Source organism: Sphaeramia orbicularis, chromosome 13 (genome assembly GCF_902148855.1).
Source record: "Sphaeramia orbicularis chromosome 13, fSphaOr1.1, whole genome shotgun sequence".
Classification (NCBI taxonomy): Eukaryota; Metazoa; Chordata; class Actinopteri; order Kurtiformes; family Apogonidae; genus Sphaeramia; species Sphaeramia orbicularis.
Genome location: NC_043969.1, coordinates 16,902,357 through 16,929,657, shown reverse-complemented (window position 1 = coordinate 16,929,657; position 27,301 = coordinate 16,902,357). Strand labels below are relative to the sequence as shown.

The 27,301-nt window shown below is 36.4% G+C and overlaps 1 protein-coding gene across 17 annotated transcripts in view; it reads right to left on the bottom strand.

The window, feature by feature from the left end:
• Positions 1 to 27,301, bottom strand: part of gramd1bb (GRAM domain containing 1Bb) — a 176,814-nt gene that overhangs the window by 29,182 nt on the left and 120,331 nt on the right. For 7 of the 17 annotated variants that reach the window (XM_030152862.1, XM_030152861.1, XM_030152864.1 and 4 more), the window contains 3 exons: positions 10,562 to 10,772; positions 4,827 to 4,847; positions 2,628 to 2,651 (listed from right to left, as the gene is read on the bottom strand). In XM_030152862.1, coding sequence (XP_030008722.1) covers positions 2,628 to 2,651; positions 4,827 to 4,847; positions 10,562 to 10,772 — 256 coding nt within the window. Of the gene's footprint in view, positions 1 to 2,627; positions 2,652 to 4,826; positions 4,848 to 10,561; positions 10,773 to 21,094; positions 21,358 to 21,631; positions 21,764 to 27,301 lie in introns of those variants that run through there. The other 10 variants (XM_030152870.1, XM_030152867.1, XM_030152869.1 and 7 more) reach the window with 6 other exon arrangements.

Sequence of the window (27,301 nt, the reverse complement as noted above, 5' to 3'; positions counted from 1 at the left end):
GTACAGTGTAACATGTTGGGGGCTCGGACACACATACAAGGGGTGTGAGCGTCATACAGTACCTCCCATTACATCCTGATAGAAATTACAGGCATTTTTAAAAAATTTATTTAGACAAACACCTCAGTTGTGCAGTTGTGTGTAAACACTACTTGGTGATTTTGTTTCAGGTAGGGAAATATTGAAAAAACAAGCAAACAAAAACACAAAAACAAAAACTACTCAACCAGTGACTTATATCCCATGATTAAAGACAGGAAGATTTAGAAATAAAATAATTTCTGTGCAAAATTTGTTTTGTCTTGTTTTACCCAAAACCAGCCATATGCTAGAGTTTTTGGGGCATTTTTTTTATATATCTCACACTATATACAAAAATCTTGACAAAAACTTAAAACTGGTGCAAAGATTATCACATTTGAATATTTTTGTAATTCATTCTTCAAATAAATGATTCATCAAATATTTTAGTTATGGCTTATTCTCAACTGAACGTGCTCCAACCCATTGACTCTGTTGCAGTTTTATAACAGCAGAGGGCACCAGAGATATATTCTAATCATGACTAATCATGATGCAGTATTTCTCAGACATATAAACCCACTTCCTGCTCTAACAGTCTGAGTCCAAGAGTCAAAACATGCAGGTGTGAAACAGAGCAGAAGAGATTTAGGGGAAGAAAATAATAAAAGTGGGATAGTGTAATATTCAGTTTTCCACAGATACATGAAAGCACCATAAAACTAGCAGTAAAACCCTAAAGCTGTTACATTTGCAGATTCCTTTCACTACCATTGTTGCATAAAGTTGCATATAACATTAGTGTAAGTAGCCTTTAAAACACCTATGTCATAGGTATCGGATGCTAAATTAATCCAAAATGATTTTTCTGTACGTTTCTTAGACTAAAACATCTAAAGCCTTCGATCTTTTTCTCTGTGTGAACTGAATTTCCAGGGTTCAGTGGTCATCGTCTGTGTGGTGGTTAAATGATCTGCAGGAGCAGGCATGAGGTCTGCTGTGACGATAGCTCGGTTAATGTGGGCTAATCTGATTTGAAGGTGACAGAGACACAAGAGAAGAATTAGTCTGACGCTTCAGTGTGGATAAGGTGTGTGTATGTCTGTGCCACTGTGTTTGACTTTATGTGACAGCACACTTCACTTGTGAGTTTATGACATTCATGCATTGTTTATACAGAGAGGATTTTTGTTAGTTGTGGTATGGCAGGGGTGTCAAACTCATTTTAGTTCAGGGGCCACATACAGCCTAGTATGATATAAAGAGGGCCGGACCAGTAAAATACGATCATAATAACATATAAATAATGACAACTCCAAATTTTTCTGTTTGTAAATGCAAATATTTTCATGTATTTACACTAAAACAAAGTATAATTTTGCAAAAAATGTGAATAATAGGATAAGAACTTAGAAATAATATCAACTCCAAAGTTTTCTCTGTTTTTGAGTGAAAAAAGTAAAATTCTGTAATTAAAATGGTTACATCTACGAACCATACTTGAACATAACATGAACAAATATGAACCTGAAAATTCTTAAGAAAAATAAGTGTAATTTTAACAATATTACACCTCAGTTTATCATTTATACATGTGCATCACAACATACAGATCACAGTGGATCTACAAATACACAAAATGTTTGATAATAGGCAGAATATTGTTAAAATACCACATACTTCTCTTAAGACATTTCAGGTTGTTCATATTTTTTGTGAAAAGCCAGTCTGTAAATTTAAACATTTTTGCATAATTCTACTGTTTTGACACTAAAAAATAAAGAAAAAATTAGCTTTTTTTCATTATTTATAGGTTATTTTGATAGTATATTACTGGTCTGACCCACTTTAGATTGAACATCCTTGATTGTTAATATCTTCAGTGTAATTATTGCATTTCACAAATTCATCCCAGGGGCCAGATTGGACTCTTTGGCCGGCCGGTTTTGGCCCCCGGGCTGCATGTTTGACACCTGTGTGGCATTGCATGGAGTGTTGGTAAAATTCTTGCAGCAAAGGAGGGAGCGAGATAGTTAAAAAAAATACCATAATAGAGGATAGTTGAGGGGTAATTATTCTTATTTTATTAATATATTTAATTTGGTTAAACTGATGTAAATTTAAAAAAATCCAATAGTTTTTAAAGGGCACCCTGCTCCATATTTGCATTTAATATGAAACCAAATCTTTATAAGAAAAATGGATGTAGATGTAGAAGAAAAAGAAAAGAAAAAATATGTGCAAAGTAACTGCTAAATGAACCAACTGAAGTGTTGGAAAGTGCTTTGGATGGATGGAGTTAAAGGGCAGTGACCTGCATTCTCACTGCAAACACTTACTAATGCATACAATATTTTAGGATCAAAAAAGCATAAGTCATTTTGACATTACAAGAGACTACAAATAATGCAAAATTGAATACTAATACATTTAAAATGACACAACCATTTAATTTTGCTTTAATTCAGGGGATGGATATTAGGGAAGGACACAAGGGACTGAAACTATAAAAGGGATTCTACAGTCGCACATCTACTGCGGATTTACATTAACAGGGCCAGCAAGGATTGTCAGTGGGTCAGATGAAAACAAGAAGAAATGCTTACTTTAATCAGGTTTAGTCTGTCATACTGAAAGAAAATTAAAGAGAAAACAAAATGTTAACCAAAGCAGTGAGCAACATGAACACAGAAAGAAACAGAAAATGAGAGAGAAGCTGAGTGTCCCTTAGGTTTGTGGTTCTGAAACAATCCTGAAGGTCATTACTGCCATCAAAATGCTATATTTTTAGAGTTCTGTCTCTGCATGTTACACGAGAAGCCCGATCGATTACCGGTGCGTCACCATTGCTGACGTCATCGCACTGTATGACAGTCAGGGGCGCCCCTTTTGCTGAATGCACTCTTTTATTTGGATTACATTAGGGTGAGGGTGATCAAGCTCACGTTGCTGGGATGACCGCACGCCATGTCTGGGGTCATGTGACCGCAGCTGACCACAGAGGCTCACGTGGGGGGGATTGAAATGGGGGTGGGGGAGCTGGAAATATGGCACAGAAACAAGGGGTGATGTAATCGATTGGGATATGTGCGTGTATGTGCGCAAGTAAACGCAGCTGAGTCGAAGCGATAATGAAGCCGCTATTCACACCAAACCTCGCGTTTTATTATCTGGACCGTCTGTTCTATTTCTAATGAAACCGTGACACAAATGAACATGTTAATAAGGTGACCTACTGTCCCTACAATAGTCAGTTAGATACATATCGTGTATGTTAGAAAAAAAAAAAGCCTGGAAAGTAGCAGATTGGATGGATGAAGTGACAGTTTGCGCGATAACAGTACATTTACAGGGTGAAGAGGGGGGTTTTACGCAAGAGCAGCAGAGATTCTCTCCTTTGACAAGAGAGAGTCTGTTCATATAATAACGCAGCACTGCAGCTCTGGGATGTTGGCAGGATTTTGGAGAGTTTATCCTCCTGCAGCAGGCATTTACACAGTGTAAAGCTGTCATTACTAAAATGTAACCACAGGATAAGTTTATAAATAGAGGGACTGGACGCAGAGAGTCGGACTGCATTTTAGTTTGTTTCTCACTTTAGCAAAAAGAACAAATCCTGACTACTCATTTAGACCTAGTCTACATATACAAAGGTATTATTTAATAAACGGTACAGGTCACTGAAAAATGGCTAAGTCCTGCTATAGTAGAGATATATAAACATAACAGCTTTAGGGTTCTGATACCTCCTGTTGGTTCGGCATACTCTTGAAAATTCTTGAGTTGTGTGTGGTTTTATATGAGCAGAAAACTGTTATAAATGTGCTAGCATAATCAGGCTTTATTTTAAGAAGGAAGGAAGAAAGAAACCTGTGGATTTATGGACTAGTCCAGGGGTGTTCAGGGACCACATAGACCTAATATGACCTCAAGTGGGCCGGACCAGTATAATAATAATAATAATAATAATAATAATAATAATAATAATAATAATGATAATAATAATAATAACAATAATAAATTAAAAAATTATTTACATCTGCATACTATCCTTCAAAATTATGCTTCAGTTTATCATTTACACATGTGCATTACAACCTAAACACCACAGTGGGTCCACAAATGGAGAAAACATTTAGTAACAGGTTGAATATTGTTAAAACTGCACTTATTTCTCTAAAGACATTTCTTAATGTTCACATTTTTTGTAAAAAGATAGTTTGTTAATGTAAACAGTTTCATGTAATTTAACTTTTTTATAGGAAAAATCTGAAGTTGTCATTATTTACGGGTTAAAATGCTGTTATTTTACTGGTCTGAGCCACTTGAGATCAAATTGGTCTGGATGTGGCACCAGAACTAAAATTGTTCTGACATCCTTGATTGTTAAAGTCTTTAGTCACAAATTCATCCCACAGGTCAGATTGGACCCTTTGTCGGGCTGGTTTTGGCAGACGGCCTGTATGTTTGAAGCCCCTGGACTAGTCTATGCATTCCTGTAATACATACTGTAAGAAATCAGAGATTTTCTACATTGTACAGGAAATGGAAAGGAAGGAAACAAAGGAACAGAAGTGAGTGAAATAGTGTTAGGATAGTTTGAGCAAATGTCCATCTGCTATGTTTGCAGGTTGCAGATGGTTTTAATGGTTGCAGTGTGCACACAGGGCCAGGTAGGGTTCAGGGTGAAGCATTGCAAACAGGGTTTAGAACATTTGCACAGAGCAGCTCACAAGACAAGAGGTGGGGCACAGCAAAGGTGGGGACAGAAATATTTGAAGAACAGAAAAAAGAGTAATGCTTACTTTGGAAAGTCGCTTGTGAGACTAGCATGCAATCAGGAGAAGAACAAAGAAAAATCAGATAGAAAAATGAAAACAAAACAGAAATAAACTGCAAGAATAAACAGCTGAAAGAACCAACAGAAGAGCTGAACAGTCATCAGATGACACACATTACTCTATGGTGTGTTGCAGCAGCAGCAGCAGCAGCAGCAAAGAGAGCACATGTGCACACTGTTTTGTGAGGACAAAAAAGTATTAAAAAAAAAGAGAAAAACAACATGGTTTTAAACAGCAGAGACAGGTGAGGAGAGAATGAGCAGGCTGATAAAGAAGGGAGTGACATGGTTTAATTCTAACATTTTGGGAGCTCAAATGAGTGCTGAGCCTACAAAATATTAGAGCCACATGCTCCTTCTGTGAAAAAACTTGAAAGATTCAGTGAGAATCAGGGGGAGGATGCAGATGAGGGGGAGGACGGGTGAAATTATCCACGACTGAGAAGCGCTTCTATTTTAACACTAGTTCTATGGTTCTCTTCAGTCAGAGCACAAAATGCTCACAGAGGAAAGTCTCACTTCTTGCTCGTGTTTTAAACAAGTGATGTCAACAATTAAAACACAAAAAAAAACTAATGTGGTTTAGTGTGCTATCCCTGTCAAAACACAACAAATTGCAAAAACCTCAATCACTCATAACAACAGTGTAAATTTACTGTTAATCAGGTACACATAATTATATCAAGTGTTAAAAAAATACCAACAACAACTCTATGCTAGAACTATAGAAATAGAAATGACAATGTGGAAAATGGTTATTATAAAATAACGCAGCAATATCAGAATACTACTTATATAAATCTAATGAAAACAGATTGAAAAAAACATATTTCATGCTTTGTCCGGTGATTATAAATATACAACACTGGTCAACAACAAATTTATTGTTTAAGTTTTTTGAGCTGATTTAGGATCATTTTGGTGTGCTGAATCCAAAAATCACATTAATTTTGCTCAATCAGGTCAACTTTCTGAACTATGCTACATATTGGCTTTTTAACATTTTTGCTTACATTTATGGGCATTTTCACATCATATGATACAAAATTCTTTCATATTTCTTGCAATAAACGAGTTCTGAAGATTTTACTTTTGCCGATTTATGATTAATGTTTTTTTTTTAATATTACAGGTGAATGAAATGGCTTCAACTAGAAGATCTTGCAAAAATAAGCCTGACGTATTCTGCTACATCTGCGGTGAATAGACCATTGTACCTAACAGGAATCAAGTGATCAAATGATTTTTTTTCTCTTAAAACCTATTTTGGGTGAGAACTATATAAAAAATCAACTGATAAAGTCACAAAAATGTAATCAATTTTGTGAGAAGATCAAATTTTTCAAAATCAAATTAGCAAAAAAACCTGACCTGACTGAGAAAAACAGATGTCATTCTTGGATTTAGCGGTGCAAAATGGTCCTAATTCAGTTGAAAAAACCTAGACAACTTGCAAAAAACATTTTTTGTAACCCAGTGCAATCATTCACCATATTTAGGTTGAAATACATTCAAGGAGAAGTTGGAACAGGAGCAATTTTGAGCTAAAAATGACTTGGAAAAATAGGATTTGGTACAAACACAAGATTCAGGAAAGGTCTAGTCCCATATGAACAAAGATGGGCGGGGGATTACTAGTTTGTCAGCAAATATGGGAGAAAATGACACGTTTATGATCAGTGTTTATCAAAGAAATGTTGAATCTATATGTATTTCAGGGAACAAAGAGCAAGTTCAGGCCTACACTGTAAAAAGTGATCTGTGATCCTTCAAACAGCATCGTGTCATTCATCTAATGCCGATAGAACCACATGGGGTCAGGATTACTGTAGCAAACCTCCATCATGCTCTATAATACATCCAGAAATTCCACTTCTATAGCATTTAGATCTTTAGTCCACACAACACAGGGTCCATGTTTAATGTGAGGATAATTTTGTGCCTTTATAATGCAAGCAAAGGGAAAAAAGGCAAAGAAAAAATATAGTTTCAAACAAAAAAAAAAAATCAAGATTTGAAAACAAAAACTAAGGTTTCAAATATTTTAAGCTTAACAAAATTGATTGTATTCTCATTTTCTTTCATTTCAAATCTGAAACTTCTGCTAACAGGCCAAAATATTTTGTCATTTTAAAAGTTTTGTTTGCAAGTCCAAAGGTTTTGCACCTCTAAATCTTTTGCAAATCAAAAAGTTTTACTTGCAAGTTCAAATGGCACTTACTTCCAGGTCAAAATTGTTTGTGACTAGAAAAGTTTTGCTGTCAAACTCTTGCATAATAAAGACACAAAATGATCTTCATAGTTTAGACTACAGGGCTTTACTTTCCTGGTGGCACATTACTATTACAATCAACTGTAAACTGTGTTATTTTGATTCATTATTAGTCCTAAATTGTTCTTGTTCCAACTTTATTTCAGTCTCAAATGTCAGGAATGGATGTAAATTTAAAAATTAAACCAAATCGACTGGACAAAAAATGTAATATGTTATGTTCATAGTGTCTACAATCAGATATGAACCAAAACATATTTTAACAACCGTGCATTCTTTTTTTTTTTTTAACTTCCATTTTACATTATGTCCTGTCTATTATTTATGCTTGGTTGATGTCTTATGAATATTAGTTTTCAAGATGGAACAATATTGGTCTAAGACTGGACTGTGACACCTACCAGTCATACAGAACAAAAACATCTGCTGCACCTTTAATGAAAGGTTTAACTATTTTTTAGATCCAGCCTGTGGCATCATCCTTAAACTTAAGACATTTTCCAAGCTAAATAAACAACAATTTGATTCATTCTCTACTTTTTGTTTCATTGCGTCTGACTTTATGCCCTGGAATCGGTCAATTTAACACCATCTAAAACAACAAAGCTCAACACTGTAAAACAAAAAAACTTGTATTTTGCAAGAAATTATCTCAAAGTAAAACTATTATCTGTTCATATCAGGTTGAGAGAAGGATGTGAGATGAGGAAGGGCTGGGATGAAGAGGAGGGAGCAACTCTGACACTTCAGTAAGTGTCGGCTGTAATTATTGTACATCAGCAAGATTTTACATGTTTAATCTCAACTATTGTCCGCTCATTACTAGGGGTGTAAGAAAATATCAGTTCTGCAATATATCGCGATATTTCATTTCACAATACTGTATCGATATTAAAAAGTACTGTATCAATATTCTTAGGTATTTATTCAAGTGCAAATATTGTGGAGGTTCATTTTTGTTTTTTGTTTTTCTTTTTTGCTTATATTTTATGTATTATTATTTAACACTCTTTTATTAAATAATGGTAGTTTCTTTGTTGGTATTGCACAAAAATAATGTTATGATGTTAGTTATGAACTAATAGAATATGAACATTTGAACAGGATCTTAAACTGTAATGTCTGTAAAACATAATTTAAGTTTTAATACAGGAAAATTTTATGATATAGCATTAGATCCTGTTCTGATCAAATAAAAATGTGTTTAGTTTTTGTGCATATTTCTGCTGTAATTCAATTCTTCAAGGAAATAATCATTTAAAAAAAAAGAAACAAACAAAAAATTGCCTTTTTAACAGTATCATGATATATCGTATTGTGATCCTAGTATTGCGATTTGTATCGTATCGCCAGATTCTTGCCAATACACACCCCTACTTAATACAAGTTTTACAAACAATGTACGACAGTGGATTGATGCCAGATGTTAAAAATGACAAAACATGGCTAGTTTGGTAATAGACAAGTCCACAGGAGCTGCACTGTTTTAACTGTTGTCTTATTCATTCATCCTTAGTTTAGAACTGATGCATAGTTTCAAACTGGATTATGCTTCTTCTTGACCAGTCTAACTTCAGCATGTCTTGTGTCATACAGTGATATTATTGTGTTTGAACAGGTTTTGAGAGGAAGTCTGTGCCGTACGGTGTTCCTCTAATGCGGGGGTCGGGAACCTTTACAATCTAAGGAGTCTGTTCTGGCTAAAAAAACACGTGAGGCCTTTAAAAACAGGAACTAACCTAACCAATGTTAACATCAATGATAGGTCTAATTGAGCATTCACACTGCCAAAGTCAAAATCTTACCAAGCGTATTTTTCTCATTTCTAGTCAAAATATCTCATCACACTTCAAATAAGACATAATCACCCAAAGAGTAACTTTTCAGTGAGATATAAGAACTTACTTTTAGACAACAGATCTTGAAAATCTTATTTCAAGAAATCTTACCCAGATAATTTTCAGTTGTTCCATTGGCAGATTTTTTTTTGCTTAATTCAACATTTTTTTTTGCTTAATTCAAGTAAAAAAATCTGCCAGTGGAACAAGAGAAAATTATCTTATTTTAAGTGTGATGAGACATTTTGACAAGAAATGAGAAAAATACACTTGGTAAGATTTTGATTTTTGCAGTACATATGTTTCCACAAGATGCCTATTCTGCAGTTTCATTACATTTCCCAAATATTTTTAGAATAATGTTGTGTTTCACTGTATTTATAACAAATTTATTAGACCACCTTTCCATTTGACCATCCAGCATCATGGAGTACTTTAATACAGACTTTGCGATTTTCACTGAGCTCTCAACATTTTACCGTTTTCAACAGGAATGAGGAACTGAATTCACCATTTTATTCTCAAATTTGATCCAACTCACTGGGGAATCTCTGAGAAGTCACAAATTAAGTCACAATTCTAATCATGCACAACTTTCAACCACTAAAACAAAATTTTCGGTTCAGGAAGGCAAATAAATAACTACAATTAGATGTTTTAATCAAGAAATAATCATGTGCTTTACTATTTTGCGTTTTTTGGTAAAACAGTAAACAGATAACAATATTAATCTATATTATAAAAGCCATGTGGCCTTTGTGTGCGTGCATGTATGTGTGTGTGTGTCTCAGGAATCACATAAAATCCAGAAAGAGCTGACTGCTGCAGTTTGGCATATTTATGTGTTTTTGGTTAAGGAAGACAGTAGCGAAAACGTCAAGTCGATAGGACCAATATTTTAGAAGATAAACAATAGCCTTACAATCACGAAGGTATGCCCGGAAACGCTTTGGCGGTGACTGCTGGACAAATGCGGTACAGCATGCGAATACACAACAGCATAACAACTACCACTTCTAGTACCAGTGGATCCCCATGAGACAACTCGCTAGTAATATTTTAGTTTTAAAAATATCATTTCATTTAACAAACTTCTACATATTAGTATATAAACCTTTACCTTACATTGGGTGGTGGTCTAATAAATTTATTAAGCACTTTATATTTGTAATAAAGAAGACAGTTTATTATATTGAGCTATTCAAGTGCAAAATATTTTAATTAGCAGTGACATGAAATTTAAAAAAAAAAAAAAAAGTATTTGGAAAACAAAAACAGTTCAGCTGATATGATGTAATGTACTGTAGAATTAACATTTAAATCCAGTCTACGACAATGATGACAAACTTTTAAAATGAGTTATTTATTGAAGTTTTCTTGAGAAGAGGAGCTTCTAGGCGGAGGCTAAACAGCTGCGTATGATTTAGGAACTTCTACTCTACCGAGAATCTGACTTTAGTGTGTATTTGGAGAAACTGTTGAGAGCTGTCGACTGAAACCCGTATGTGGTTTTAGTGTCAAAACGCTGATAGCTACATCTTCAGTACGTTTTAAAAGGAGAAAATGAAAGGGGTCCTGCTGTTGCCTCACCTTGGAGTTCTTTCCACCGCTTCGTGCCGACTGCAGGGAGTAGGTTCTCTGGACGACCTGCTCCGGCGTGGAGGGGGACTTGTCAGAGGAGTGGTCTGAACCCTTCTCCACCATGTTCTCGCCCTCCTGGCTCTGTGGTGTTGGAGAGCGTGAGCGTTTACGCAGGACTGGCGAGCAAGCGGGTGTGCTCTTGTTTGAGTTACTGGCAGTGCTGCAAAAATAGACACAGAAGGACAGAAAAAAAATCTGTAATTTCTTATTCTGTCTTCATATCTTCCAACAAATGCCATAATATGATCTACTTTCAACACAGGCATTATACAAATACTGGATTAAATGAGTGTAAACATGGTGGGTGGAGCCATTAGTTTACAGATCTGCATTTGTGTGGACAACAGCGCAGCACACACACCATTTCTTCAGACTTACATCACCTGAGGCTTAGTAGGCCATGTGCTGCTGTGGCTAATAACAGCTAAGCTAATACTGGAAACCACCATCAACAACAACAACAACAACCACAACAACATCAACACATGGTCAGCTCATTTACACACCTTGTCAAATTGCAACCTAAATACAACAGAGAAACAAGTAGGTCTGGTTTACAGCCATTAACCATGTGTTTAACACTCAAAGAGACAAACAGCATCTACTGACCGGAAATGTTCCATAACTTAATCCTATCAATACATTGATATAATTCAGGCAAAATGCAGTTCCTCAGCTTTTCAGCAGCACTAGATATGACCCATTTGGACGTTCAGACACTCTTTAGTGAATGTGGAAACACTGTTATATTCTACAATGTTGATTGATCAATAAAATCCATGTAGTTTGGTAAATGACAGTGGTTGTAGGTGCTTGTTTTTATGTTCAATTAATGATATGGGTTTTGGAAATAGTGACTTTTTCTGTTTGGTTCTAATAACCTTTGAATTTACTCTGAGCTTTAATGAAAATCTGCACGATCTGTAAATTAATTGTAAGAAATGTGATATGTGATTTTACCTGAAAAATATAAAACACAGAGAATAATATTAACATAGCTGGTAATAAATCACTCAATGTAGAGAAAAAGTCATTTGGAAATTACCACAAGAAATAGTCTTTAAGGGTTAATAGAGGAAGAAAACTTGGATCACATCTGACATTTACTGAGCAGATGCTCATTAGCCTCATAGTGTAATTGCCTAAGTCTGTATGGACAAAAGTATTGGGACACGTTGAATTCAGGCGGTTCTTTTCTAATAGGGGTCTGGGATACAAAACCAGAATGACAAATGTCACAATATAGTTTTATATTGTGACAAATATCATTGCATTGTTTAGTTTGGTTTAAATTGTTATCTTTGCTTCCAAAATGCCTCAGAGATGGTTATTACTTAATTTCTCTCAATATTGCTTTTTTTTTTTATGTATGACTATGATTTTAAATGTTCTACCTCTAAATTTCTTGTATACTTTTTGTGCTCTGACTTTAAATAACAATTTCCTACCACAACTAATCATCTACTTTCTTCACATCTCACTTAGGAAGAAAAATCTTCCATTAAACTTTAAGGAAATATTGATGTTTATAAACTATATGGACAAAAATATTGGGACACATCATGGCTACAAGATGTCCTGTTCATGCTGACTTGAGATATAAACATCAATATTAATAATCAATATGATATTTATCCCAATATAAAACTATATTATGGCATTTGTCAGTATTGTTTTGTAGCTGTTGGAAAAGAAATCCCTGAATTCAACATGTCCCATATAGTGCATGACTTGGACCATTATGCTATGAGACTAACGTGCTGCTTCCTTTGGCCTTTAATCACAAAATGATTTAATGTGGCACAGACACTGAAACCATAATTGTTAAATATTCACAGACACATTTGTCTCCATGTGTAAACAACATACTAGCTATTAAAGTAAACCTATCCCATAGTGACTGTAACATGTAGATTTACAGTAAACACTGCAGCCTGGAGAAGCGCCTGCTGTCAGGTAGTCAGGTCGCACCGGTCCTTCTAAAGCACACAAAGTTCCTATCACGTAGCCCCTTTGATCCAGCACAACACACTCTATTTCCTCTCACACACACTCTGTAACACACACACAACCATAGCTCAGCAAGCTGCCTTTTCTTCATAATGACAGAGGCTCACAAAAGGCTCTGTTAAGTGATCTGTGTGGCAGTGTGCCTGCCAGGCTTGGTTACTTGACAGGGTGTTATGCAAGCCATTACGTCACTGCCAGCCAATGTCTGCTGTTAGTGGCCATGAATTACTGATCTACTGTTACATTTAGGACTTCAGTGTAGCTTAGAGCACTGATCATACAGAGTAGCACTGACTGCTGCTGTCCGACAGTCAGGGCTCACTGCTGCAGAGACTGGATGATATTAAAAGCCACGGACAACGCTTTCACATTTGTTTAATGCTTAGTGACAAATAATGCATGTCCAATAAATCACAGGATCTCTGATATTCATTTATTTGATTAGTAAATGGCCTGCAGTTCAGTGGATGATCATTTCACTGTGCTGTACATTGTGTACTCTGAACTGACTGCTGATTGGTCCCTGCTGACCTGACCAACAGTGAATGTGCAGGAAATCTCTTTCTAAAGGCTGTTAATAGCTTCACTATGAGAAGAATACTTATTTCACAGGTTCACAGTCTACACCATCCAGCAGTACTCCTGAATACAAACACATGCTCAGTGAGATGGTAGAAACATTGATACTCCGTCTGCATGATAATCTCTGTCTGAGCCAGAGCACCGTCTGGGTGAACACACACAGTTTGCACAGCATACACACAAGTTGTTCTTGATGTTATATGTACAAATACAGTGTCGGATTTTGTACATGTTGTTACCACATTTGCATGATGTTGCACAATTTTTCCCAAGACAGTACTTTTAGCAGGTATTAAACCAGTGGTTCCCAACCTTTTTTGACTCAGGACCCCATTTTAACATCACAAATTTCTGGCGACCCCAGACATTCAAAACGGAGACTTTTTTTTTTTTTTTTGCTAAAATTAATTTGTTTTTGATCATGTAATAGTTTGCTATACTATGTTGCAAATAAACATTAATTTTAGATGACATTTAGTCTATATAATGTATATCATTATGGACGGAGGCAGAAAAGCCAGGTGTAGATTACTGCGCAAAGAATTTTATTTTCCTTGGTCAGGATATGTACAGTCAGTCCAGCTTGGATTTACAAGGCTGACAATTAATACTTGATTTGATTTATTTATTTCGAACATGCAAATTAACAAGATAAAACAAAACAAAATAAAACAAAAATAAAAAAAAATTAAAAGGGCAAAATCTATCTTCAAGCACATACAAGTCTGAATTTTGCATGGTCGAAAAGGAGTAGGAAGAAGTATAAACTTAATACTGAACAAACAAGAACTCAAACTATGAATTATGAAAGAGCTGCAGCATCTGAAACCGACCACAAAGAACATTTGAAAGATAAACAGTACCACAGTGCTTCAGTTTCAGCTTTACAGTTAATCATGTCTTTTATGTATTGGGATTGTCTCTCTCAACTCACCATATATTTTTCATTAGTAGGTTTTTATTTTTATTTTTATCAATTACTAGAAATTTCAGGTGACCCCATTTGAATTCCAGGCGATCCTACATGGAGTCCCGACCCCAAGGATGAAAAACACTGTATTAAACTGATCAAAATCCAGATGTGTTCAAAGCTTTTAGTCAGTAAATTATAGCCTAAATTACCAGCACTCAATAAGTATATTCATTATAGGACACTTTACTTGTTTAATGCCCTGAAATGAATGCTTTATTTCATATTTTTATGATGCTGAACAAGGTGGACTTCATTGAAAACACGGCAGCCAATCTCAATGTTTGACACTGCTGTTTCTATTGTCACAAATAGGATGAATATAGATTCTGATGGGAAGTTTAATGAGAGAGTTTTGCGCTCAAAATAAATATGAAAATATAACAAAACTGGCAAGTGAAACACATTTTCCTTCATCAATAGAAACATCTACATAATATAATTCAACCTGAAGTATTAGGTAAAGTATTTTTAATATCGCACCTTTACTTAGAAGTTAAAGGTGGAGTTATTTATAAAGGTGAAGTATTTCACATTTGTGGCTTGTGTTCACACTTGACTCCACCTCTTCATTTCGTGAATGAAAGTGTGAGAGCAGTGGTGGGAAAACACACTCAAATAAATATGCCCAGACCTTTGCAAAATGCAAATGTTCTGAAGACAATGCATAACTTAAGATTCCTCATTTCCGCTGTGTGTGTTATTGACAGGTTTGGTAGAAGTGATCAGCTGAAAGCTCTGAGTGTATGTGCGTCACCCAGAACTTTACCTCTCAGACAGAACTGTGCACAAGAAGTGAGAAACACAGAAAAAGAAGAGAGCCACATAAACAGATTCACTTCATTATTAGGATGTTAGGATCCTGTTACTGCCTGAAGGTACAAAGTCACAACCTGAACATCGATGCACAGATATGTCTCAAAAAGTAAAAAAAAAAAAAAAAAAAAAAAAAGAAAGAGGAAAATAAAAAATACAGGCACAGGACAAAGCCTGACAGTGATTGATTACTGAAACTGTACATATGCTACATATGTACTTTATGAGGCTAAATAAGAGATGTTTACATTTGCTCCTGTGGGTCATTGTTTGCCTTACAATATGCACCATGACAAGAGGATCAGCAATGTTCGGTAGCAAAGAGAGTTTATCCTTCCTCTAACCATCATGACTGCAGTTGTGTTTTATCCTACACACAGATAGAAAAAATAATGATATGTTCCTTTGAAAAAAAACATATGAATTTCAAATAAAAATAGGCAGAGATGAAATCAGTATAAACGTATGCACTACTTGGACAAACATACTGGGACATGTCACACCTACAGCTTATAGGACTTCCCATTCCCGCTGTTTTAAAATATTACCATCATGACGTGTCAATTGTCGATAATTTTCATGATAAATGTCAAATCACTATTTCTTTTAATCAAATGACTTAGTTTTCTTCCTGATATTTACTTGTGGTCTAAAAGAAGTATTTTAAGTTAGAAAATGGCATATTAATAATTATTAATATTGATATATTACATTAATATTTCAGAAATCTAGACGTCAAATTTTTAAAAACAATTATAATGAAAGAAATTATGTTAAGTATCTGACACATTTTGTAAACCTCAAAGATGATGTTTTGATTATTTCTTATGGTATTTGTCATTACTGTTTTGTAGCCAAGCCTTGTGTTAGCAACAAAACACTTGAATTCAATGTGTCCCAATACTTTTGTCCATATAGTGTATTTGGTCAAAATTGCAGCTACTTTCGCATTTAACATCCAACATGATAACGTACAATCAATCACAGGCCTTTCAATGACCTGCCCATAATGACAACACACACCACTTTGCTCCCTGCGTCCACCTCACTGGATGTTCAGCTCCATCTTTCTATAGTAAATTATCTCCATGCATCACACTAACACAAATATGTTCCCTTCATAGAAAGCTTCTTCATACAGTGTCACATCCAGGCTTGATCTACATGTGCAAACACACACTGTAAGGTCAGGGCAAGAGGTGAACATCTGGCTGCAGCTGAAGTTACATAAACTAACATGCAAAAATACAATTTACAGCTGGGAGATGAAATGCTAATTGTAATTATTGTGACAGAATCTTATATTGTATTGCGGTATAATTTATGGTATTATATTGTGATAGTTTTTCTTGGAGATCATCAGTTATGACAATGACACTATTACGTACAGTACGTGTTTTTCTTTCTTGCGTTTAAATAGAAAATCACAGTTTTGTTGTTTTGCTTAATTTGACTCCTGTATATTATGATGATGATGATGTTTTGTATATTCTACTGTACCTGTAGATTTATGAAATATTCTGACATATTTGTCATGTTTTGACCAAACATTAAAATTTAAAACCACAAATAAACATCAAGTTACATTCAGGACAGAAAGCCATCATTTAAAGTGGAAAGAAATAGAGTTAATAATCAATAATAATCAGTGTGGATTGAATTGAAAGTTCTTATAATGGAAACATTTTTGATGATATTGCCCTCATATCGTCTGTATATGGCCGGTAAATTAAGATAAGCCAGTTGTGGATTGTAGCCAAAAAAAGGTTGCAACTAAACAAAATCTAAATCACAGGTGTCAAACATGCGGCCCGGGGGCCAAATCTGGCCCGCCAAAGGGTCCAGTCCGGCCTTTGGGATGAATTTGGGAAACGCAAAAATTACACTAAGATATTAACAATCCTTTTAGTTTAGGTTCCACATTCAGACCAATTCAATCTCAAGTGGGTCAAATTGGTAAAATACTATCATAATAACATAAATAATGACAACTCCAATTTTTTCTTTTTGTACAGGGTGGGGAAGCAAAATTTACAATGAACATTTAGTTGTTTTTTCTCAGCAGGCACTACATCAATTGTTTTGAAGCCAAACATATATTGATGTCATAATCATACCTAACACTATTATCCATACCTTTTCAGAAACTTTTGCCCATATGAGTAATCAGGAAAGCAAACGTCAAAGAGTGTGTGATTTGCTGAATGCACTCGTCACACCAAAGGAGATTTCAAAAATAGTTGGAGTGTCCATAAAGACTGTTTATAATGTAAAGAAGAGAATGACTATGAGCAAAACTATTACGAGAAAGTCTGGAAGATACTCTTAAAGAAGAATGGGAGAAGTTGTCACCTGAATATTTGAGGAACACTTGCGCAAGTTTCAGGAAGCGTGTGAAGGCAGTTATTGAGAAAGAAGGACACATAGAATAAAAACATTTTCTATTATGTCAATTTCATGTATTGACACTAAAACAAAGTATAATTTCACAAAAAATGTAAATAACCTGAACAAATATGAACAACCTGAAATGTCTTAAGAGAAGTAAGTACAATTTCAACAAGATTCTGCCTGTTAGTAAATGTTTTATGCATTTGTAGATCCACTGTGATCTGTAAATTATAATGTACATGTTGTTATGGAAATGTTCAACTGATAACCCACACACAAAGAGGAGGAGAGAAAGTTAGAGTTAAAATAAATAAATGCATTTATTGAGAAGTCAATCACAGAGAAACTCTGTAAGTGAAGTCTGATTAAACAAGAGAAAACTAAAGATTATATAGAACCAAATCCAACCCCCTCAAACTATGAGTTCATTCCTTACGTACATCATACCACTCCCTACTACTCCTTCTCTGCTCCGTGAAGAGGTCATGATGACCTCTCCACTCTAACCTTGCTTGGATCCCATCTGGAGTGCAGGCGCCATCCTCTATCTACACATTCAGACATTTAGGTGTTTGGGTTTTAACTCAAGGCAAGAACTCCGTTCCTGGGTTGGGGGTGTTACAGAGTGGTAAACATCACACATAATGAATAATGACTCAGCATTAAAAGAAGATGTACTAACAGTATAAAATATAAAGAGTATAAAATATAAAAAGTAAATTTTTCCACCACAATGTGTAAATGATAAACTGAGGCAGAATATTGTTAAAATTACACTTATTTTTTCAGTTTGTTCATGTTATTCACATCTTTTGAAAGGACAGTTTGTAGATGTAAACCTTTTTATAATGTAAATTTACTTTTTTCGCTCTAAAACATAGAGAAAAGTTTGGAGTTGACATTATTTATATTTTATTATGTTATTATTTTACTGGTTCGGCCTACTGCTGATGTAATTTAGCTGAATGTGGCCCCTGAACTAAAATGACTTTGACACCCCTGATCTAAATAATAATAATATATCTTCATTCATACTGTGACAGAGTTGAAATTGGCACCGGAAGCAGCCAATTTGTTTTCAGCAAGAGAGGCTTTTGCAAATCACCTTGCCTTTCCAACACTTGACAGTAAACAATGGGGACATGGATCCATCATCAGCATATGAATGACTAAACCTGATCAGTCATTCACACAACAGTTTGCTCTTTGAACCAGCACATGGTGGTGTGGATAGAGTGAACGTACGGCTGACATTCACCTGCACAGGAGCAAACAAAAGCATCTATCACACATGCTTTGTCCGTTACCTCCTCAATGAAGCAAAACACTGCGAGTTTGACAGAGTACAAATACCTGCCAGTACATCATCTGTGTACGCTAATGTTCAGGGAAGAAGCTCGTATTCAGTTGCAGAATAAAAGACAGAGCTGTAGCTATCGCCTGTCTATTGTTGATACCATTAAAATACACCTGCTTTGGGTGGGACTGTCAAAAAAAAAAAACACTGTTAACTTCATGTTAGAATCAAAAATACAGAAGCAAAATTGGGGGAATAGAGGGATTTCATTTGAGTCTCTGAGCTGCAGTGCCTGCGGGATCTATAAAACAGTGGCCTGTTTTCACCTTCATCATTACAGAGCAAGAGATGACAAACAATTTAACAATTAAAACGCTATATCACTCGGAGCACCTCCCACACAACTGAAAAGCTCAAACAAAGCTCAGCTAAGAATGAATATTGCTATAGCAACAGTGAACAGAGACTGGGAGAGCGAGTGGTTTAAATATTCAGAGTGTGTGACTAAATATACTCCGCCAGGCGTGCTGTTAGAGATGCTGTCTGAGTGGGAAATACAGCAGGGAGGCAAAGTGACAGACCATGCATCACAGCAACCTGGGATCAGCACGTGAGCTCGTTTGTACAAAGACTGATCATCCAAATACATCTATTAAACATCACGTTCTCCAATACTGAATGCATTATATCAATATATTTATGTATGTATTAGGGATGTAACGATTACCGGCATAACGATAAACCGCGGTAAAATTGTAGACAGTTAGTATTACCGTTTAAATTCTAATTATCACGATAACCATTTGATTACCACAGAAAACTTCTATGTAAAGATCTGCTTTTATGTCAAATATTTGAGTATAGTTTTAATTTATTACAATTTGGATTTTCTATACCTAATATTTGGAACCAATATTCACTTTTAAAGTCTTTGAAAAGGTTCGTTAAGCATCTTTGTGTTATTTATGCAATAAATTATATACATTTTTCAAATCAGATTTTTTTTTTTTTTTTTCATGCTTTTTGTCCTTTTGTGTTGATACAGTTGGTTAAAGTGAAAAAATAATAGACAAATGAGATAGATGAAGTTGTGCTGAAAAAAAAAACATACCAAACATGGGTAGAGTAAACATTGTTTATATAGTATATAAAGGCAAAATCAAAAAGACTGAAAAATGGACAAAATAGGCTCAAACCCCTAAGGGTAAATATTTGAATGTTTCTGCCAACAGAAAGTACAGTGTTTCAATTATTTTATTTTATTATTTATTTATTTTTTTTAAATATAACTTGGTTAAATTATTTCAGTGTGTGTATTAGTACTTTTTGAACATTTTGAGCACAATTTCAATAATACCGCGATAATAATGATAACCGTGATAATTTTGGTCACAATAACTGTGATATGAAATTTTCATATCATTGCATCCCTAGTATGTATGTGTATGTTTACAGTAACAATAACCAAACACACAGATACATTTCTAAAGTGATGTTCATATTTCATTTTACAAAACATTAATCACATCATCAGTCGAGCATTGAGTGAAAATAACACACTGGCTCCTCCTAACTACACTCCATTTTAGCCCAAATGCTAAATGCTAAATTACCGTTCCTAATGGAGATGAATTTGGCTGATTTTGGTTGTGTTTTCCTGTATTTAGCTTGGTTAACATCATATTGAATATCCTATTATCTCCTGTTGGAACATCATATCGTGCCAGTGGGAGAGGCTCCGACTCATCTCTCAACCAGAGCTCTGCACACTGACTTCAAGATGCTGGTCGGCCACGATTCCAACACGCAACAGCCTTTTCTAATAGGTCAAGTTCTTATATAGGGAGAAAATAAAAAATGAAAGGAAACAAGCACACTGCTTGTGCCACTTTGTTACAGTCTTTTCTTTAAATAAGCTCTAAAGCCCTAAATCCAACCGGCTCAAGCTGTCCAAACGTCCAGCCTCACAATAGTGCAGAGTTCCGGGCTTTTCTGAGGGCCCCACTTGTTTTCACAGTTTTGCTGACCCTGGAAAATACCCATCTGGCAGTGGCCCTTCAGCTCCACTCGGTCTGAAAAGGCCATGAGGAGCACCATGCTCAGCAGCCCCCACTGCGCATGCACACAGAGGAATGCGCATACAGTACACAGGAGCAGATATAAACACCAGAAAGCGCATGGACACAGAGAATGAACACCCACGTACCCAAGTACTTCATGATCACTTTTAGAACATTAAACTTAGCACACTCTAGCACACCAACTTTACTAAATAATACTAACTTAAGCTCATACATTTAGATCCACCTATCTACTATACATGTACATTATGTAACCAAACCCATCCTACCCCACCCATCCACTCTTTCTGCACACACATACTGGCACAAACACATACGCACTCCCTGATACACACATCACAGAGGATGCCATACCCCTGCTGAAAGACACAGTCCTTCAACACCTCGCCGTAACAGCCCTCAAGGCAGCGACAACCCTCGTTGGTCACCGTCACACACTCAAACACGACCATGTCCTCGTAGACAGCGCCCAGTAATGAGCTGTTCATCCAGCGGATCATCCCACAGGCTGTGTGCCGCACTTTGCACTGCCTCTCGGTGTAAAATAAGAAAGGTAGCTGGACAGATAAATGGAGAGAGAGAAAAGATGGAGAGGGCAGGCAGGGAGATTTTCTTTAGCAGGCTTAGGGCTACTGATCTTCCCTGGCCAGCTCTGATCTCCTAATAACAAGCTTACATCGCCCTTAACACCACCTGCCAAAGAAGAGGCACTGGTGGTCTGAGGGGAAACCCCCCCCCCCCCACCCCACCCCCAGACTTATTCTAAATAGTACATGTTGATCTAAGCATGCAGGGACACTAATTATTTGCAAACTCCAGGACATTCTGCTTGAATGCAGGCAGGTAGTCAGGCTGTTGTTCCAAGCACTAACCTGGTCGTAGCCATGTAGAGAAACGCTCCACAGCAATCAGCCCTTTTCAAATGGCTTCATTTACGCAGCGGGAGCCATGGATGAGGCATAGGAGGAGAGGGAGGAGGTGGAGGAGGGGGGGGGGGGGAGAAGAGAGGAGAGAGGGATGAGGGATAAAGGGGAGGAGGGTGGACGAGTTCCGGAGCATGCCAGGAGGACAGCAGGAAAAGGAGGAGGAAGCGAACGCAGCAAAGGGAGATAAAAAGAACGTATTTTCCAGGCAGATGGAGAAACAACTGAAGATGGAGATCAGGCTCTGTCTTTCTCTTTGTGCTTCTATCATTTACTCTCTTCTCTTTTCTTTAATTGAGGCTGATAAGCTTCCACGTTATCTAGCAACCTGCACTTTTCCATCCATCCCCCCTCCTTTTTTTTTTTCTTCTTTTGCTCTACCAGCCGTTGGATCACCTGCCTGCCTGATTGCTGCGTTCGCTGGTATCCAAGCAAAGCTCTTCTCTCGCGATTTCTGCTCCGCGTTCTCAGAATTTCACGGCTGCAGACTGACAATAGATGGAAGGAGATTGAGAGAGAGAATGTGCGAGCCAAGAGAGAGCGAGAGCGAGTGAGAGAGAGACAGGATAAGAGACAGAGGCAGAGCAAATGAGGAAAGAGATGGCTTTCACTTTGCATTCCACCTCGACTTGGTGCTGGTGCAATGAGCCTGCTGCTTCCTTAATTATTCATGTGTTTCATGAATGGAGGGGCTGACATCACCAGGATTCAGGTCACTTTACATTTGAAGCGCCCTCTAAATCACACAACAGGCTTTGGGGTAAACATACTTCAGGGTTTCACATAGTCATGTAAAGACATAAATATGAACCCTGCAAAATGTACTACACTGTATATAATGTCAAACAGAAACAAGTATGTCACGTATGCAGTGATAAATGTATATAAGGTGCGATTCATACACATATTGGAAACACCTGGTTCGGATCTACTGTTGAGTAATAAAAGTAGGAGGCAAATAATGAAGAATAGATGTCAAGTCGAAACAAACTGAACAAACATGTAGCATGCTCCAATAAATACAAATAAATAAATAAAAACATATCTATCATCTGTTATTACGGTCGATCCACACCTTCAGGTAATCAAACTGCATATTAATTCATCACAAAGTGCAACTTTAGTCATTAGTCATTCACGCTGCAGTGCAAAATGCTTACTTCAGTTGGTTTCACTGATGTTTAATTTGCATTTGAAGTGACTGTTTTGTAACGTAACCTAAATACGCTCCTAAATACATATTTTAAACTTTCTATGAACTTCATTTCCCCTTTAGCAGATTTACACCATGTTTTAATGAAGGCATTACTTTCTCCATACAGCCCATAGAAATTCACTAAATGCTAAAAATAGTGTTGTGAAAAGAAAGTTCACACACACTTAAGAGATGACAACGACGTGTAATCACCTGTGTATCTTTATACAGAGGTAAATGGAGTTGGAGCTGTTGGAAAGACTTGACCCTGGGGCTGGAGCAGTGCTGGCGGCCTCTGTGGGAGCGCTGAGCTGAGGCATGCTGGGGGAACAAAGGGAGCTGGTCCACTGAGCCGGACCACTGTGTGCCCAGATAAGCCTGCCCAACCTCACACCAACAACTGACCTACTTAGGGACCTCTGTTCTCATTGTTGCTGCACTCAGGGGACACGTAGATGTTCAAACTAGCCACACGCTCGCAGATATTGTATGTAATGTACAGCCGCTGTTTTTTACTGCGTCGTATGAATTAATGATTAACAGCCAGTTTCAATTTCACTCTTGCCCGATTAATTCTGATGTAGACGGGCAGTAAGCAAAGCACATCCCACATGTTGAATACTCCATCTCCATCTTTTTTGAGACAGAGGCGTGTTGTTTACCAAGTTGTCACAGCAACACCAATGTGGCGACGCCTGGCTGCGTTGGAAATGTCTGTCAGCCTGACTGTGTCTCGGCCGTGCAGTTGCCATGGCAGTCTGTCAAGCCATTCATGTACACCACCACTCGAAGGGTTCCCAAGAAAGAGAGTGCTGAAGGAGACTGTGTGTGTGTGTGTGTGTGTGTTTGTGTGTGTGGAAAAGGGTGCTATTGCTCCAAAAAGCATTAACACGTGATTAGTTATCTAAGAAGCTCTGGAGCTGAAGTGCACTTTACTGCTGCTGAACAGAGACACAGGAGTGATTTGTAAGACCCCAGAGCTGATATCTGCATTTATTTATCCCATCCAATGACAAGTTTTAAGCTTAACATACCGTACTTAATGTCTTTACCACTACCTCATGACCTATTTTACAATTATTTCAATCCAGACCAGGAGTTTAAGTTCAGTATATGGTCCCAGGCTTCATTATTGTCATTGTGTTACAACCCAGCACAGGCAGGTTTGTAACAAAGCTACGACCCGCTGCACCTCTGGGTTTGCGGATCTTGTTTTGAAAGCAGCTATAATTAAACCCACTGATTTAAATTCAAGAGCACAACTTAGCCCGGTGAGGTAATGTAAGGACTTGGTGGAGTGGGGCAGGAGGGGACAGGAAACTGGCAACCGGATTAAGCCCCTGTGGGACACTTTGTCCTACTGGGACAGGACACAGCCATTGCCATCTGCAGGGAATATACAAGCGGAAGAAAGCAGACTGGGTGGGCAGAGAAGGTGAGGGGTAGAGAGAACGACTGTGTGGATGTGAGTGAAGAAATAAGCGAGTGAAGACCAAAATACGGGCTGGAAATTAAGACTAAAACTAGCAGGAGAAATCAATTAGATCTGAGTTTACAAGAAAAACAACAACTAATAAACGGATACAAACAAAAAGAAAAATAGAATTACAGTAAAATTTGCTTTGGAGTGTACCTTTGTACAATACAGGAAGTTTAATGTCATGCAATCTTTCACGATACTTTAATACATAAATTAAAATGAAATAAAATAGATAGACAGACAGACAGACAAATCAATAAATCAATAAATAAATCAGATTACTTTTGGCTGTGAAATTAACTAAAACTCAACTGACAGTAAAAAAATAAAAAATAAAAAACAACTCAAAAAGACTAAAACTTGGAAAAATGTCAAAACCATAATTGCTAAGCTAAGGAGGTGTTGTGGATAAATACATGTTCAAATACAGAAATAAGTTTTTAGCTAGTTGGTTTTTCTGTACTTTAAGAAAAACATATATCCTAACTTCCGTGTGTGTTATGATATTCTTTGTAAAACACTACATGGACAAAAGTATTAGAACACATTGAACGCAGGTGATTCATTGCTAACAGATGGCTGGGCTACAAACTGATAATGACCCATGTTCTAATCTAACTTTATATTGCAGTAAAAATAACTGTGATGCAATTTTATTTATAAATTGTATTCATAATGTGCTTACAAAATGCAGAGTTGGATTTTACTTTTACTAAATTTTATCATTTTAATTGTTTTTAAATGGTGTGATTATTGTGTTTCTGAATTATTTATTGAATGACCATAAAAAATCATTTGTATATTGAGAGGCTGATTTCACAATTCTGTCTGAAATTACTACTGTACACATATATTTTGTTAAAGACGAGCAGAAAATATAAGTCCTTTTCATTCATACTATGATCATTTTGCTGACATGTAAAAGCAGATTTTCTTTTTGAATTAAATAAAACTGATTAAACGAAACAAATTTTAAACCACAAGTTATTGTCTGGTTTCTCCATCTCTCAGGAAGAAAAATCAGGCTTTTGAAGTTAAACAAAATTGGTGCGACTTTTATTGTAATAATTATTGATAACAGCTGGCATGGACATTTTATCATGATAATATTTCAAATCAGCTGGAATGGAAAATCCTACAAGCTGTACATGTGACATGTCCTAATACATTTTTTACTGTATAAGAGTAAACTATGGATTTTTGGATTTTGTGTCGTAACAAAAACAAGCTTTATGCAACATGATAAAACACTGAATCTGAAAATCAAACATCTGTGGGAAAATATAATATGTTCTACTATCTCATATAATCCTATGTGAGTGATTAAATGAAGAAAATAAAAAGCAGACTGAATGATGAAATAAAATAGTCTGTGAACAAAAAGCTGTTTTCTGATTTATATTATTCCAAAACGTAGGGGACAGAGTAGAGGATCAGGTTCTCATTTAATGGAAAAGAGTCTCTATTGTCTGGAAGTGATTAATGTGTCTGACAAACATATATGGAACACTAATGTGTGGTCAACACCAAACATCTATTATGAACAGATACTGTGGAGAAAACATGACCGTCTGTCCCTGAATGCAGCGTTCAGTCCATTAATGATGAAAGTGACTGAGATGAAGGGAGGTAGAATATTTCCCTCTTTTAATATTTGTACAGGCACATGTCTGTTGCTGTAAATTTTAGAGGTACAAAAATATTTTACTGTGACGGAGCAGCCTCATATAAACCAGCCTTCATGGTGTTTCTTAACTACTAATTAAAATAGATGGTACGTTTTAATATCAGGGTTTCTACAGGTATCAGCAAAATTAATTTAATGCACTTTTTAATGCCACTTTAAACACATTTAATGCCCATGTCCAACTGCAGATACAGTTTTATATATAGTTTTATGACAGTTTATCATTGACAGACTATAACCAGATTCTGAATAGTTCCTCCTCCAATCACTTCTTCTGAAACTTGCATTTTCCCCATTTTTCCGACATTTGCTAATATTCCTTTCGCTCTTTCGCCACAGCATGAGCACACTCACAGCATGTTACATTCCAGCACGGCGTTGTGACTTCATGCATCGACCATAAACAATCATCAATTAAAGGGTTCCGCCTGTCAATCACACTACACTTCTGATCAAAATTATTAAATGTTTATATCATTAAAATAAATCATGAACAACAATGCTTTTTTCCATCCAGTGTATTTAATGTTTTAATACCTCTGGACATTGAATTTAATGCTTTTTGATGTCATTTAAGTCCTTAATTTTCACAAAATCTATTTAATGACTTTTTTTTAATGACCCGCAGAAACCCTGAATATAGGCATAAGTAATTCCTTTGTTATTACACTTCATTGTCATCCGTTTTACTCCTTAGACAAGTCAATAGTCACTGTACATTGCTAAGATAAAAAATAAACAATGAAGATATCAGTAGGAGGCAGAAGTGCAATATATAGCAACAATATATAGTGTTTTCAGCAAAGACAAAAGGCTTGTGGGAAGGATGCAGTATTGACAAAAATGAAGAAGGAGACAGGGGAAGAGAAATGAAGACAGAGTCAAAGTGAGAGAGATAGTTAATAAGTTGTAGCCAGAAGGGAAACAATTCTGCAGTTGCTGCAGAGTTTGTGCTGTGAAATTGGAAGTCCATTGTGGCCCGGTCTGATGGCGCAGTCCCTTATCTGTGAGGCTGCAGTTGGTTTGAGCCTTTAAGGCCATTTGGAACATACTCAGGGCATGTCATACTTTGATTTTAGGAGCAACCACAGACAGTTTTGCACATGAGAAGGGACAAAGTCACCAGTTCTGATGTCTGCATTAGATCTGCAGAACCAGCTAAACATCCAGTAGTTCATTTACAGTTACAACTGAGGGTCCCCCCCCCCCAACTCTAATACTTCACATATGGAAATGAATCTACTTGCTGTAAAAGCC